Source organism: Canis aureus, chromosome 22, assembly GCF_053574225.1.
Source record: "Canis aureus isolate CA01 chromosome 22, VMU_Caureus_v.1.0, whole genome shotgun sequence".
NCBI classification, from domain to species: domain Eukaryota; kingdom Metazoa; phylum Chordata; class Mammalia; order Carnivora; family Canidae; genus Canis; species Canis aureus.
This window is the reverse complement of record NC_135632.1, coordinates 48,960,966-48,977,578: the sequence shown is the minus strand read 5'-3', so window position 1 is coordinate 48,977,578 and position 16,613 is coordinate 48,960,966. Positions and strand designations below refer to the sequence as shown.

The 16,613-nt window shown below is 46.9% G+C and overlaps 2 protein-coding genes across 3 annotated transcripts in view; both read left to right on the top strand.

Annotated features, from left to right (window-relative positions):
- Positions 1–8,483: 8,483 nt before the first annotated feature.
- Positions 8,484–16,613, top strand: part of GLB1 (galactosidase beta 1) — an 81,905-nt gene continuing 73,775 nt past the window's right edge. The window contains exon 1 of the mRNA XM_077865927.1: positions 8,484–8,620. Within this exon, the coding sequence (XP_077722053.1) occupies positions 8,537–8,620 (84 nt within the window). The 5' untranslated portion in view covers positions 8,484–8,536. The remainder of the gene's footprint in view (positions 8,621–16,613) is intronic.
- Positions 8,493–12,428, top strand: TMPPE (transmembrane protein with metallophosphoesterase domain). 2 transcript variants are annotated; one of them, XM_077865928.1, is made up of 2 exons: positions 8,493–8,620; positions 10,725–12,428. In XM_077865928.1, exon 2 carries the CDS (start codon positions 10,834–10,836, stop codon positions 12,175–12,177), a length of 1,344 nt encoding a protein of 447 aa, XP_077722054.1. In that variant the 5' UTR covers positions 8,493–8,620; positions 10,725–10,833; the 3' UTR covers positions 12,178–12,428. The 2 variants fall into 2 exon arrangements, with proteins under 2 accessions (XP_077722054.1, XP_077722055.1); XM_077865929.1 differs by lacking the exon at positions 8,493–8,620 and adding an exon at positions 8,787–8,815.

Here is a 16,613-nt window from a genome sequence, read left to right as displayed (position 1 = left end):
TCCCATCCCCTAGAGGACCCGTGGAAACGCAGACCTCTAGGCCGCGCTCTCCGAGCGTTTCACTCCGCGAGTCTGGGGTGAGGGTCTGAGGACTTGCACTGCTAACTAGCATTCTGGGGGAGGCTGATGCTGAGGACCCAAGGCCTACAACTGTAACACTGCCAAGGACCTGACATTTTAGGGAGAGAGAAGGAAAAAAGTAAAAATGTGCGTGTCAGGGCACTCTGTAAACTATTTAGCTGATCAAGAGGAAGATGCACACACCTTGAGTCTGGGATTCCACTCTTCCAAATATGACCGAGAAACTCGTCTGTGCACATCAAAAGATATGGATGCAATGTTAAAGGCAGAACTATTATTTTTCTAATTCTTTAAACTTTTTTTATTTTTTAAATAAAATAATTTGCAGAAAAGTTGCAAAGATAGTACAAACAACTCCTATGTACCCATGACCCACATTCACAAATTGCTAGTATTATGCCATATTTCCTTTATATTTACCTATATACTTGAGAGCAGGTGGCATACATTAAACCCACCTGATTCTTAATCTTTCAGTTTGTAGGTCATAAAAACAAGACAATGATCAAATCTAGGAAATTTCCCAATACTTAATCTATATTCCCTATTCCAGTTTTGCCAACTGTCCTAATAACGTCTTTTATGCACGTTTTCAAGATCATGTAATTAATGTATCTCTCTTCTCAGTTTAGTGGTCTCTAATCTTTTAGCTTTTCTTTTCTTCAACTTTTCTCGTTTTGCCATTGACATTTTTCAATAATACAGGCCAAAATAATAATGTGAGCCTCTCTACACAACTATTAGAATGGCCAAAATACAAAATACAAAATGCTGACAAGGACGTGGAGCCGCAAGAACTCTCATTCATTGCTGGTAAGAATGCAAAATGGTCCAGCCGCTATGGAAGACAGTTTGGCAGTTTCTTACCAGACTAAACATACTATTACCACACCATCCAGCAGTTAATGGCATTTGTTAGAATTTACTGAAATGAGTGGAAAATTTATGTCCACACAAAGACCTACACACAAATGTTGACAGCAGCTTTATTCATAACCACCAAGACTTGGAAGCAAACAAGATGTCCTTCAATAGGTGAATGGATTAAGAAACTGTAATTTATCAAGGCAATGGAACATTATTTAGCATTAACAAGAAATGAGCTATTGTGCCACAAACAGACATGGAGGAAACATAAATGCATTTTACTAAGTGAAAGAAGCCAATATGAAGAGGCTTCTCCATCCAACTGTATGACCTTCCAACTGTATGACCTTCTGGAAAAAAAGAAAAACTATGAAGGCAGTAAAGGGATCATTATCAACTTTTTCCTCAGGGAACTCAAAGTCGGGAGAAGCCAGAAAAGTAAGCCTTCAATGACCCTCCCCTTAGAACTGGAATGATGACAGGGATGGAGTCCCATGTGGGCCCCAAAGAGGGCTGGGTAACCATCTTAAACTGTTCTGTTATCACAGAATGCCACAGAATGGGTGGCTTATAAACACAGAAATTTATTTCTCATAGTTCTAGGGGCTGAGAAATCCAAGACTAAGGTTCTAGCAGATTCAGTTCTGGTGAGAGACTATTTTCTGGTTCATGAATTCACAGTCTTCTCACTGTGTCCTCGCATGGTATGAGCTCTCTGAAGTCTCTTCTATAAGGACACTAATCTCATTCATGAGAGCCCTATTCTCATGATCTAATTATGTAAAAAACCCCAAAGACCATCAAATACTATCACGTGGATTAGCTTCCAACATATGACTTTAGGGGTGGCACAGGCATTCAGTCTATAGCACTGATCTAGACTGGAGCAAGCGGCCCAAGGCTCAGGAGACAGGTGATTAGTGAATCTGTGGTATCGGGATCCCTGGGTGGCGCAGCGGTTTAGCGCCTGCCTTTGGCCCAGGGTGCGATCCTGGAGACCCGGGATTGAATCCCACGTCGGGCTCCCGGTGCATGGAGACTGCTTCTCCCTCTGCCTATGTTTCTGCCTCTCTCTCTCTCTCTGTGACTATCATAAATAAATAAAAATTAAAAAAAATCTGTGGTATCACTCAGATGGCTCTGATACAGCAATTATACGTATTGTGATCACATTACCACTGATACTCTGACCTAGGAGTCTCAAAATGAAAAATATCACGGGGATATTTACTTATGTTCAAAATGAAGTGGGCCAGATGGATGGAGATTGTCACCTACTAGAGGGACCAACCCTGGCTAAAGGATGGCCTTCTGCTGACTACTGTTACCCTGAAGGGGCTGAGGGCCTGGTCTTGTGAGATCTGATCTTTGAAGAGAAACTGGAAATCCAGATTACATAAACTCTCCTGATTAAATGCAGACAGCTCTAGCAATTATATAAAATATAAGACACTTTTGGACCAACACGGGCCTTAAAACACATAGCCATTCTGACCATAGCTGGTTGCAACCTTCAACTGAACTAGCAAACAACTGATCTTTTGGAGAGGTGAGCCACGGCTACAGACAAAGAAGGTGAGCTAACTCTACAGGCCCTGGTGAAGGAGAAACAACAGGCCCAAATATGAGAGAGAAAGGAGCAACCTCACAAAGTGCAGCGGAGACATCCTGAGAAACAGATGCTCTGGACAGTAAGGCAACAGAAAGAAGATAGAATAGAGTGTTTGAAACAAATTCATCAATGTTTTCCCCTAAGTCAGGTCTCACTTGGGACATTTTATGTTTCAAGACATCTCAGGCTCCTGGAAGGGATTTTGAGGACATGAGGACAAGGACATCCTCACATTTATGACTGCCACATGGTGTGATCCAGGTCCTGATACACAGTTGCTGACTTTTGTTAGAACTGTGGACAAACTGTTGGCCAATTATTTCACAATTTTACCTTTTTATTGTTTCATGACCATACCCATCAGTTGGTTGCACAACCTAACCCCGGAATACAAGTCTCAAGACTTTGCATGTCATGTCCTTGTGAGAAAGATAAGGATTTGCTACTCAGCAGAACTAACTATCCATGTCTGTAGGCTGGAGACTTCATTTTTTAATATATATTTTTAATTGTTATTATTTTTAGATTTTATTTGTTCATAAGAGACAGAGAGAGAGAGAGAGGCGGAGACATAGGCAGAGGGAGAAGCAGGCTCCCTGTGGGGAGCCCCATGTGGGACTTGATCCGGGGTCTCCAGGATCACGCCCCGGGCTGAAGGCGGCGCTAAACCGCTGAGCCACCTGGGCTGCCCTAGATACATATTATTATTACCACTTACCCCTAAATGTTTCAGTGTATTTTCTAAGAACATAGCCACAGTATCATTATAAAGATTAGAGTTTTTAATATTGATACAATATTATTTTTTAAAGATTTTATTTATTTGAGAGAGAGAAATAAAGGGAGCACAAGTGGGGTGGGGGGCAAAAGGAGAGAGAGAAGCAGGGAATCTGATGCAGGGCTCCATCCCAGGATCCTGGGATCATGACCTAAGCTGAAGGCAGACATTTAACCCACTGAGCCACCCAGGTGCCCTGATACAACACTATTTTTTAACCCATAGTCTATATTTAATTTTCTTTAATTGTCCCCAAAATGTCTTTTTTATCTATTTTCCCCCCTTGGTCTGAGATCATGCATTGTTTTTAAGTGTCATGTCTTTTTAGTGGAGGCTTTGTTTTTTCCTTGTCTTTAACATATATCATTTCATATAAACCCTATCCCAAATTACAATTAATTTTTTTTTAAGATTTTATTTATTTATCTGACACAGAGAGAGAACCAGAGAGCACAAGTGGGTGGAACAGCAGAGGGAGCAGGAGAAGCAGGCTCCCCGATGACCAGGGAGCCTAATGTGGTGCTCCATCCCAGGACCCCGGGATCATAATCTGAGCCCAAGGCAGACGCTTAATGACTGAGCCATTCAGGTGACCCTATATTACAATTGTTTTAATAGAATTTTCTAAATACTAGAAAAGTAAAGTTAAATTTTTACACTGAAATACAGGTCAGAACTGACATTGGGACTTGAAATTTGCTGAATAGTGAACCTTCGCTAGGACCATAAGGGGAACTAACCAACCTGGTCAAAGTGGTTGAGATTGATGCCTTTGTGGGAAAATCCCTGTTAGCATAGAAAAACAGGGTTTTTATCTGTGTTATTGGGCCACACATCTCTCTCTCCTTCATTGTTCTTAGGCTATAGATGAGGCCTCTGTGCTTCTCAAAAGACCTTTGGTGAAGGATCAGTTTTGTCTCTGGTTATCAGTGCTTTTCTCCATGTTTCAAGGACTAATCCTACAGTAGAAATATAATAAAAATAAATAACTAGGAAAGGATATAAAAATAGACATACAAAATTCACATCTTTTTTTCTTTAATAGATTTTATTTTTATTTATTTCTTTGAGGGAAAGAGAGCACAAGCAGGGAGAGGGGTAAAGGGAGAGGGAGAAGCAGGTTCCCCACTAAGCAGGGAGTCTGATGCCAGACTCCATCCCAGAGCCCTGAGATCATGACCTGAGCCAAAGGCAGACACTCAACCACTGAGCCACCCAGGTGCCCCTGTGCTAAGGACTTTTTGTGTGTGTGCTAAGGCCTTAAAAATTTTTTGGAACTTCATTTTGCAATAACTCAGACTTAGAAAAAAGTTGAAAAAACAGTACAAAGGATTCCTTGTTTGATTCCCCAAATGTCGGTATTTTACCATATCTGCTTTATTGTTCTGCATGTATGTATATATGCATTTTTTTCTGAACTGTTTGAGAGTTGCAAAGGTGATGACCTCTTGGTTCCAAAAAACAAAGACACTCTTATATAACCACAGTGTATCAAAATCAATAGATTTATATAAAACTATTATTTAATTAATCTTCAGATTTTGTACTCTTATCAAACTCAAGAAATTAACGTACAAGCCTAATTCTGACTTCATCAATTGTCCTACTAACATTCTATAGGTGCCAAATGTCTTGTAGTCATCACCTCTGCTAACTTCCCCAATTACCCATTGAGTCTGATATTATTATCCCTATTTTACCAATGAAGGGACAAGGGTCGAGAGAAGGTAAGTAACCTGCTCACAGTCACACAGATATTAAGAGGCATAGCTGGAATTTTAATTCAAAGGGGCCCACTTCCAAAGGCCTTGCTCTCAGTATTGGACCAGGGTTGCAGAATTTGAAAAGGACTCCATGATACAATGAGAAGCAGTTGGTGCTTTAGGCATGAGAAGAACTTGAGAAGGGAAAGCCAGTGATTATTTCTCAGTTTCTCAAGGAAATGCCCAGTGGGAAAAGAGAAAGGAGTGAACAAATGGAACTTTAGCTATTTTGTTACACAATAGAAAAGGTTTTTCTGAAACACTTTTTAAAAGTAAAATATAAGTTTTTAACTTATTTTAAAAAGATACAGAAAGTGACACAAAAAAATAATGATTTATATTATGGATAAAACCCTTGTAACTGCCCTCCAGTTCAAAAAACAAAACTCTCTTGCCTCCTAAACCCCCAAAAATCCCTGCATGAGTTGGGTCTCTATCTCAGCTTCTCATCCCCATAAGTAACCACTATTCTTGACTTTTATAGTCATTTCTCCCAGTGTTTAAAAACCAGATTAAGGTTTTTTAAGGATCCAAAAGTTGTGCAAAATAATGTTAAAGAAAAAATTATTCTGACACCTGTTAAGATGGTAAGGAAGACTCCCTTCAAGATGTTGTAATGGGAGGGGGCACCTGAGTGGCTCAGTTGGTTAAGAGTCTGCCAGCATTGTGATGCCTGGGTGGTTCAGAGGTTGAGCGTCTGCCTTCGGCCTGGTCCTGGGCTCCTGGGATCGAGTTCCGCATCAGGCTCCCTGCATGGAACCTGCTTCTCCCTCTGCCTGTGTCTCTGCCTCTCTGTGTGTCTCTAATAAATAAAAAAATCTTAAAAAAAAAAAGAAAAAAAAGAGTCTGCCTGCCTTTGGCTCACTCATGATCTCAGGGGTCCCAGGATCAATCCCATGGATCAGGCTCCCTGCTCAGTGGGGAGACTGCTACTCCCTCTGCCCCTTCCCCTTTCATAAATAAGTTAAAAAAAAAAAAAAGATGTTGTAATAGGGGAGAGAGATAGGTTTCAGTTCTTCTTCTTCTTTTTTTTTTTTTTAGGTTTCAATTCTAAGTAGAGCAAAGACAGCTGGGGATTTATAGTTGACCACCAGAGTGAGGTGAGGGGTTTGTGGGAAGAAGAAACTTACAACAGGGGATATCAGAAAATTCTTGCTAAGGGCAGGTCAAGGACTTAGAAGTCAAAGGCAAGGAATGAGGAACTTGATCAGATGTCAAGAGTCAGGTAATCTTCCCTAAACTGATTTAGCAGGATTCTTTGCTAAGATCAGGCAATGCAGGTCAGGCAAGGATAGGAGGAGCCTAACTAAAAAAAAAAAAAAAAAAAAAAAAAAGGAGGATCCTAACTAAAGTTTGGTCTGGGAGAGAATGTGTTAATATCATAATTTAACGTTACATTTTATTTTTCAAAATAAGGATTTAACAAAATAAAATATTTAAAACAAATGAATTTAGTGCTGTCAATTATAACTAATAAAGCTGGAAAAAATTAAATATATGATGTATACACTCACACATACACATAAATAGAAGTATCTTATGATCCAGCAAATACTACTACTGGGTATTTACTCAAGAATACAAGAACACTAATTCAAAGGGATACATGCATCCCTATGTTTATAGCAGCATTATTTACAATAACCAAGATATGGAAATAGCCCGAGTCTATCGATTGATAAATGGATAAAGATGTGGTAGCTATGTATGTATGTGTGTATGTATGTATGTATCTATCTAATGGAATATTATTCAGCCATAATAATGAAATCTTGCCATTTGCAATGACATGGATGGAGATAGAAAGTATAATCCTAAGCAAAATAGGTCAGAGAAAGACAAATCATGATTTCACTCATATGTGGAATTTAAGAAACAAACAAACAAAAAAAAGACAAGTGAAGGGGGAAAATAAGAAAGACAAAGCAAGAAACCGACTCTTAATTCTAGAGATCTGATGGTTACCAGAGCGGTGATGGAGATTAGGAACTCACTTGTAGTGATGAGTTGAATCACTATATTGTACACCTGAATCTAATATAACACTGTATGTTGGCCAACTGAAATTAAAATAAAAACTTTAAATAAATAAGCTGGAAAAAAATGAAAGCGATTTCCCTCTAAAACTCAGTTTCCATTAAAGCTGAAACTCTTATAGTGTCAGTGAAGGGAAGTGGGATTTTTTAGAGTTCCTGAGGAACCAATCAGGAAAAGGTTCTTTAAAAATATATATACATTTATTTATTTATTCATGAGAGACACACAGAGACAGGCAGAGACAGGCAGAGGGAGAAGCAGGTTCCATGCAGGGAGCGCGATGTGGGACTCCATCTCAGATCATGGGATCAGGCCCTGAGGTGAAGGCGGACACTCAACCGCTGAGCCTCCCAGGCGTTCCAAAAGGTTAACTGAGGCTGCAAAGGCTTTTTCTTCCCAAGTGTAAAAAGATGTAATACTACTTCACACCCATTTGACAGATTCCCTGCATTGTAAAGATGCTGAGACTCAAGTGCAAAATTGAAAGGTGGGAGATGTCGCTTCTCTTCTCTCTCAAAATCCAACCATGAAGTCAAAGTAAAACCTCTGCAAACCTGGGTGCTTTGAGTTTTTTTTTTTTTTTTTTAAGATTTTATTTATTTATTCCTGAAAGACACAGAGAGAGAGGCAGACTCCAGGCAGGGAGCCCGACGTGGGTCTCTATCCCAGGACTCCAGGATCACACCCCGGGCCTCAGGCAGCGCTAAACCGCTGGGCCACTGGGGCTGCCCCACGGGTTGGTATTCTAAATTGATTTTGTCGCAGTTGAACCTTCCTTACCTCTAAAGGAATCAGTCACCTGCACAGTGGTTCTCAAATTTCAGCACGCACTGGAATAACCTGGAAAATCTGTAAAAACACAGATTTCTGGAGCCCTCCTAGAGTTTCTGGTTGAGAGTTTCTGGGATGATGCCCTGGAAGTTTAATTTCTGAGAAGCACCAGCTCTACAGTCGGCCCAGTGGCCGCACTTTGCGGACCCCCGGGTGCAGGTTTGGGAACAGCCGAGGCAGGGCTGGCCGTCCACCTCCTCCGCTCTCCGCGTCCCCTCCCGGTCTCTCAGGGCGGCCCAGCCCCGGGGCGCGCTATCGGGCTGCGGGCAGTCGGGCCTCGGACTGCCCTGCCCTGCCCTGCCCGACTGCCCGGCCCGCGGCGCCCGCCAGCAAAACCCAGAGAACCCGCGCCGGGAGTCACGCGGCTGCCGGGGCCCCGGAGCTCGCCCAGCGCCGCCTCCCGGGCCCCCCCGGCCCTCCCGGAGGCTCCGCGGGGCGGACGGGGCGGGGCGGGGCGGGGCGGACGGGGCGGACGGGGCGGGGCCAGGCCGCGGGGCCTCCCCGGGTGCCGGGGCTCGGGCAGGCCCGCTCGCCGACCGCGCAGCCGGGAGGGACGTGGCGACGGCGATGGCGCGGGCCGCGGCGGTTCGCGTGCTCTGGGCGCTGCTGCTGCCGCTGCTGCTGCTGCTGGGCTCTGCGCGCGGCCTGCGGGTGAGTCCCCGGGGCCCGCGGAGGGCAGCGCTGCCGGGGGCGGCGGCCGGCGGGGCTGCAGGGCGGGGCCGGACCCGGGGCGCCCGGGTAGCCGGCGGCGGGCAGCGGGGAAGCGCAGGCGGCGGACGGGCCCTGCCGTCGGGGGCGGGGCGGGCGGGGCGGGCGGGACCCACTTCCCGGTCGGAGCGAGGCCGGGTGAGCCGCGGTGCGCCAGGCCTTTCCCGCTTTGCGGTCTCCCGGAGGGGCCTGCGGGGAGCGCAGGGCCGGGCGGGGCCTCGGGGCGGTGGCGCGGTCGGGCGGGGCGGAGCGCTCGGGGGGGGGGGGGAGAGCGCGGGGACCGGGCGGCCCGCGAGGGGACGTCGGAGGGATCTCGTCCAAGGGGTTCTCCGCTCTGACGTCTCGTCCTCTCCTCGCCGCTCCCGGCCGCCTTGGTGCTCCCGATCCTCGGGGTCGGGCGGTGCAGGCCAAGGGTGGGCAAGAGGCGGGCTGCAGGTGGCAGCCCGCGGGGGCGCAGGCAGGTCGGGGGCGCGGGGCGGAAGACGGCCTCAGTCAAGCAGTGGGAGCTGCGGCCCGGGCGGGGGCGGGGGCGGGGGCGGGGGCGGGGGCAGCGGCAGGGGCAGGGGCGGGGGCAGGGGCAGCGGCAGCTGCAGACCGCTGCCTGGGGAGGGCCGCGTCGCAGCCGAGGGACCTGGGGCGGCGGGGGGCCCTGCCCCTCTGCACGTCAGCTAACCAACCGCGGTTGCCCCAGAGTTTGGGTGGGCTGGCGCTGGGCCGGGTGCTCAGTAGAAGGAGCGGGGATTGGGCCTGTTCGCTTGTAGATTGCATCCCTTGATAAAAGGTTTCAATGACGTGCCTCAGCACAGAAGAGTCATGCATTTATCTAAAATGAAGGTAGTCATTGAAAATAGTTTGAAAATAGTTTGATTTGGGGTTCTTGAGGAAAAATCACCTCAAATTGAGTGTTTGGTAACTTCTGCCTACCTGGTGTGTGGTTTTCCTGCTCACTGTGTGGGTCTGTAGAAGGCCTGCGGGAGTCCTGGCGTGAGAGCTACCCAGCTGCGAGAACCCCTGGCCAGGGTGCAGTTGGGGAAGTGTTCCAGGAAACATTTCCCCAGGAGAAGAGAAAATGGGGAGACAGGGGGTGACAGATCTTAACCAATATCTGAGAGGGTTGTGGGAGGGGAGAGGTCAGGGTTTATGGATGAGGAGCGGGTGGAAAGGGTGGCCCCCTGGAAAATGATTGTGCAGCATCATTCAGTGTGTGTGTGTGTGTGTGTGTGTGTATGCATGTGCATGTATGCGTGCGCCCCCAGAGCCTACACAGGAAGGCCAGTTTCAACCCAGGAATTCTTATGTCAGTGTCTAGGTGTCCTTGCTGGGCCTGGAGCTTCAGAAAGATACCAGCAGCCTGGCTTTCCATTATTTTCTCCTTTACATGTATGTAGAACAGCGGTTCTCAGACCAACTGTCCTGGAAATTAAAACAGAAAAATTTTAGATATTTGTTAGTTTATTTAAGAAATAATAAATCATTATATGTAACAAACTATGTTTTTTGAAAAATAACAGTATTTTTCTTCAAACTTCAGGGAGGAAGAGTGGCACTGTTTTACATTTTTACAAACCTCTTTCACACCTGCCATGATAGATGATTGCCCGGCACATTCAGTCTTGCCACATCACATGTCATGGAGCCTCTGGAAAACTCTACTACACACTCGTGACAGAATGAGAATGCAAAGGGCAGTTATAGCTTAGTATAATTATGAACATAATTTTGAGTAAATGAACCTCCTGCAAGGGTCTCCCCAGATCACACTTCGAGAACCGCTAACATGAAATAATGTTTTTCTTATTATATAAAAAAAGTTCATATGGTTTGTGGAAAAACTTTTAAACTCTCAGAAAACTGTAAGAAAATGAGAACTGCCCACCATGTTACAGTCCACTGTGTCTGTGTTTTAATACTAAAGTGTAGCAGCCAACTGTTACTTGAGTGGCCTGGATTCAGGGTGGGTTGGGAAGATGTGAGTGGCCTTCAGATTTTGAATGGGGACAGAAAAGCTGTAATATCCCACAAAGCTGATGCCGGTTCCTGGTTGCAGGCGGAGCTGACCTGGAAACCTGTCTTTGGCCTCTGTCCTTTCTAAGGAAGTCACCTTCCAGAGCCCGCCCGCACAGAACTGGCAGGGGACCCTCTTAGGAGCCGAGAAAATGGCGATCTTCAGGCAGCTGTCTCTGGGTGCAAAGGCTGCCCTGGCTGCCGGCACCGTCTTCGTGTCCATGATCGTGTCCCGCTCCTATCTGGCCGGGAGCCTTGAGCTCGGGGCCTGGCGTTGGCTGTTCCGCCTGCAGCTCGCCCTGTTTGCCAACTCACTCATGCTCATTGGCTCCCTCTACATCTGGCGTAGCGCGGTCAGCAACCTCAGCCACTCCCCAGCCGCAGAGTCCGCCTGTTTTCAGCTTTGGAAGATGGCTGTCATGGCATTTCTGGCCCTGGCCCATTCCAGTTTCTTCACCATGCTCTTTTTAGTGGCCGAGGAGCCATATCTCTTTTCCTTGGCAGCCTACTCCTGCCTCGGGGCATACGTCATCATGGTCTTCTTCCTCTGTACCCTCAGCGGCATGGAGCAGGCCTACCAGCTGTTGGCCTGGCGCAGCGGTAGGGTCGTGGGCAGCCTCGACAAGACAAGGAGGCTGGCAGTCAGGCCGGCCCTGGCAGTGGCAGTGACCACTGTGCTCAGTGTGGCTGGGCTCCTGAACGCTGCCCGGCCCCCGGCTGTGAAAACCGTGCGGGTGCCCATCCATCAGCTGCCCGCCTCCATGGATGGCCTCAAGATCACGCTTCTCTCAGACATTCACTTGGGCCCCACGGTGGGCAGGACCAAGATGGAAATGTTCGTGAGGATGGTGAATAGGCTGGAACCAGACGTCACGGTGATCGTGGGTGACCTCTGTGATTCCGAAGCCTCTGTCCTCCGTACGGCCGTGGCTCCTTTGGGCCAGCTGCGCTCCCGCCTCGGCACCTATTTCGTCACGGGGAATCACGAGTACTACACGTCAGATGTCAGCAACTGGTTTGCGCTGCTGGAATCCCTGAACGTCAGGCCACTGCACAATGAGAATGTGAAGATTTCAGCCACAGGGGCCCAACCCGGGGGTGGTGAGGGCGATGACTGGATCTGCTTGGCCGGGGTGGACGATATTGAGGCAGACATCCTGCACTACTACGGCCATGGCATGGACCTCGTCAAGGCCCTGGGAGGCTGCAGCCCACACCACACCACCATCTTGCTAGCGCACCAGCCCCTGGCTGCCAAGAGAGCCCTGCAGGCCCGGCCAGACATTAACCTGATTCTTTCTGGGCACACACATGCTGGGCAAATCTTCCCCTTGAACGTGGCAGCCTATCTCTTGAACCCCTTCTTTGCTGGCCTCTACCAAGTGGCCCAGACTACATTTGTGTATGTCAGCCCAGGCACAGCCTACTATGGAATACCCATGAGATTGGGTAGCAGGGCAGAGATCACCGAGCTCATCCTGCAGCGGGCTCCTTGAACCTGACCTTGCCTACCTTGGCTGCCTCTTCAGTGCCCTTGCCTTCGCTATCCATCCCTCTTTAGAGCGGGTTGCCTGCTTTACCCCCTCCAGCCTCTCCTGCCCAGCCCTGCCAATACCTGCTTGGCCTGGCTTAAACAGTGATATGTGCTGGGGCTGCCTGGCAAGTTCAGGCTGGTTTACTCTGTAGATGGCCAGTCACTTCCTCGTATGTATCTGTGGGGCCACTAAAGCCACCCATGTAAGAATGAGCATCTGTTTTCCAGATTATGTGCAGTAAGCCCTCCTCCTCCACAGAGCTCATGAGGCTGGACTGAAACATGGGCTTGCCTAAAAGGGATGCCACTAGAAATCAGAACACAGGGGAACACTGACATTTTTAAACCCTCTTTAGGACTTAGGCAGTCTCTAGGATCACTGATCCATAGCTTTCTAGGGAAGGGGCAGTGTTGCTAGGTGATCTAGAGCAGGCAAGAGGGAGGCCCCTCCAGCTGCTGGGGAAGAATGTTTTCTTTTCCCTCTTGGTTGTGTCAGAGTCACCTTTATTGAGGGCATTAGCCAAACCCATGGGGACACAGGGCTCAGGCTGTTCCAGGCCATCAGTGATGCTATTTTACTGCCTGTGCTCCTGAGCCTTTGGGATCGGGGATGGGGCAGAAAGAAACTCTGAGCACAGTGGTAGGTGTTGGTGATGGTGCTGCTGCTTAGGAATTCAGGGGGGCTTGTCTCACTTGTCTCCTTTTATACAACCCTTGGGCGAGGTAGTTAGGGACAGGCTGCTTTACAGGCAGGCAAGAAAACTGAGGCAGAGGAACATAGGGCACTGGCAACATGACAGGGTATATAAGAGACTCTTGGCCAAAAGCTGGGTCTTCTGCCTCCCTCTCCACTGTTCAGTGCTTAAGGAGCAGTATCTGTGACGAGTGAGGGCAGGACTCAGATGCACTGAACTGTGCAAAGAGAATGAACAAGGGTCTAGACCTTGATGGTCTGTCTCTTGGAGGGGTTTGCTTGAGGCTGATTTCACTTTGCCTGTGACTACAGGGGCCAGGGCCTGGAAGGGGGCTGGCTAGTTCCCGTGTAGGATGTCTGTAGCATTGGAAGAGTTGAGAAAGTGGAGCCCACCCCACCCCCCAGGTTTGGGTCTATGTTTTGTGAGAAACTGAGGTTCGTTTTCTATCAGGGGAAGTTGAGGGTGCATGGGGTGGTGGGGCTTTGTGCTCCAGCAAGGTCTTGAGACCTTCCCTCCCCCTGGGCCCTGGAATGCTGGGACGGTCTTCCCTGCTGGGTAACTTCCACTTCTACGGCCACCTATCCATCCCTCACCCCATCCTGACCCCATCAGAGTTGTCCCGGGGCTCTGGCCATAGAACCATAGTGCCATGCTGCTGGGTTCTGGGCCCTCTGGAGTGACCTCACCCTGTTGGCCAAGCCTCTTGTGCCAGAGGCAAGAGACCCTTCGACCCTCAGGTTAGCAATCAGTAAGGTCTCCTGTCAGAAGAGGCCTCACTGAGAAACCCGGGGACCTCGGCTCAGCGTTGACTTCTTTGTGATCCAGCGGCTTTCTCCAGCAGGGAACACAAACACCACTCTGCCTGGAGAAGCTCACCCTGCTGTTCATTAGTCAGGTAGAAGTCTGCAGACGACCTCACTGAGCCTCGGTTTCCCTCACCCTATAATGATAATGATATCTACCTCATGACTATTTCACGGGGATGGTATGAAGACACAGTGTAAGTCAGGTACGTGGGGCACAGTCACACAGGAAGCACTGGATGGTGTTCATATTTAAACATCACATGAGGTGTGCTAAGGAACTGTGTTAGGCACGGGTGCTCAGAGAATTTATGGGGGGGCCAAACTGGGAGAATGTGGGTAGCGTGCTGCCTGTGGCCAGGGTCCAGTGATGGGTCAAAGCAGCAACTGCTGAGGGCTTGCCTTCCTTGGCCTGGGCATGCTGGGGTCTTGTGCATGCTCTTGGGCCTGGCCAGAGGAAGTCTTCATTTTCCTCCCTGACTTCCTGATGTATGACAGAGTCCTAGGGGACCCTGGAGACCACCTTTCTTGTTTGCAAGGCAGTCGAGGTATGGACAGCAAGACTTCCAGGCAAATTTAAAATGTGTCTTTGAGTTGAGATGTCAGTGGCTTCTCTACTTTCTATCCCCTTGTGTTTAATCGTCTTTGCAGCCCCAGGAGTAAGTTTGGAGAACAACTTATTCAGAGCTGAGGAAGGGTCCCTGGCCTTTCTTTTCATATATTTTGCAGATAGTGGGATTCCAGGAGAGGTGAAGCACTTCTCCCCACCCAGCTCCCATGTCCCCACTGCCTTCTCCATGGCGCCCTCCTAGGCTGGCCACCCCTTACAGCCTCAGGATGACTGCCCTTCCAACCCCTCTCCCTTCCTTGTAACCTGACCCCATTTTTGGGGGGATCATTCCAGTTAACTTTCCAGTTCTCTTTTGTCTGGATTTCACCAGACTACGTTAATTGATGCCATTTGTCTTCCACCCTTAGACGCAGCTGGTGGTGGTTGACTTGCCTCCTATGCCACTTATCTCACTGCTCTCTGAATTTCAGATCTTTTACATCAGCGTTCTGAGCTTTGTGAAATTCACTTCCATCCTTATTTTTTATATTTCATCTTTGTCTCTTCTTTCTCAAGTGCCATCTCAAGTGCAGTCTTGCGTACCTTTCATCCCTCTTCCGAAGTCTTTGCTTGACTGATGTCTTTCTACTCCCAAAAATGAGACAGGCCCATCTTGTGAGTGCGTCTCAGGAATGCTCAGCAGCACCTTCTCATCCATTGTATCCTGTGATGTAATGGAACTGTTCCCCACAGAAATTCCTCCATTATTGTGCAGATGTGGTCCTGGTGGGCCACCCTCCATGGCACTCTTTGCACCTCTTTCCCTGTTCCTCATTCACTTAACCTTGTTTTGTTTGCTTATGGCTGGACGAGTTGGTGAGGAACATTTACTTGAAGCTTGAAGCTTGAAGCTTGAAAATTCTTTCAATTTCCTTTTAGTTTCTTCTCTTTTTTTTTAAATTTGGTTACTGCAAGTTGAAATATAGTGCTTTTTAAAAATTAGCAATAAGATGTGAAATATACTATTGTTATAAAATCTCAATATGTTAATGCTATGTCATCCTTTTCTCCCCTTATTTTGTTTTAAACTTTTTATTGTGTAAATATGAACATGCTCACAAAGCAGAGAGAATAGCATACTGAATCCCCAGGTACTCATCACGCCGCTTCAATAATTATGACTATTTTGCTGTACTTTCTCATGTACCACTGCCTAGTACTCTTTCTTTTTTGGCTAGAATATGTTAAAGCAAATCTTAGAAAACATAACTTCAGAGGCACCCAAGTGGCTCAGTCAGTTGAGCATCTAGTTCTTGATTTTAGCTCAGGTTGTGTTCTCAGGGTCGTGAGATCAAGCCCCACATTGGGCTCTATGCACAGCAGGGAGTCTGAGTGAGATTCTTTCTCCTTCTCCCCCTGCCTTTCCCTGTGGTGTGCACATGCTCGCTCGCTCTCTCTCTCTCTCTCAAATAAATAGGTAGATAAATAAAATCTTTTAGAAAAAAAGGAAAACATAACTTCTCTCTCTCAAATAAAAAAAAATACGTTTTTAAAAAGTACATCCATAATGTCACTGTACCTAATAAAGGTAATAGTAATTCTTTAACATCATTTAATACCCAATTAGGAGATCTGGGGCTGGAAGCCATGTCTTCTACCTCTCAATATAATAATTCTGTAGTTTTTCCACTGCCTCAGGGTTAAGTAGTTGTGTCTGAGTGCAGGATTAAATGAAATTAACTGTGTAGAGAATTCATGTTTCGTTTTTTCCTGATTATGTCAATTGTCTTTTTTTATTGTGATAAACATGTAGTGTAAAATTGATCATCTTAATGATTTTTAGATGAGCAGTTCAATAGTGTTAAGTATATTTAAATCATCATGAACCAGATCTCCAGGGTTTATTCATCTTGCAAATCAGAAACCCCAGCCATTAAACAATAGCTCCTTTTCCCCACTCAGCTGGCAACCACCATTCTTTCCGTTTTTATGAGTCTGACTGTTCCAGGTGCCTTGTATAAGTGGAATCAAGCATTATTTGTCTTTTTGTGACTGGCATATTTTGCTTACTGTAACATCCTCAGTGTTCATCCACATTTTAATATGTGACAAGACTTCCTTTTTAAGGCTGCATGTGGATATCCAGTGTTCCTAGCATTATTTCTTGAGGAGTCTGTCAATTCCCTGTTGAATTGCCTGAGAGTCCTTGTTGAAGACCATTTGAGTACATATGTGAGGATTTATCTCTGGCCTCTCTACTCTTTTGGTCTCTTTGTCTGTTTTTTTATTTTAAAGATTTTTATTTATTTATTTATTTATTTGAGAGAGAGAGAGAGTACAAGTGAGGAGA

Excerpts from the sequence above, each read along its gene's own strand:
- TMPPE (XM_077865928.1), top strand. The coding sequence starts at position 10,834 with ATGGCGATCTTCAGGCAGCTGTCTCTGGGTGCAAAGGCTGCCCTGGCT.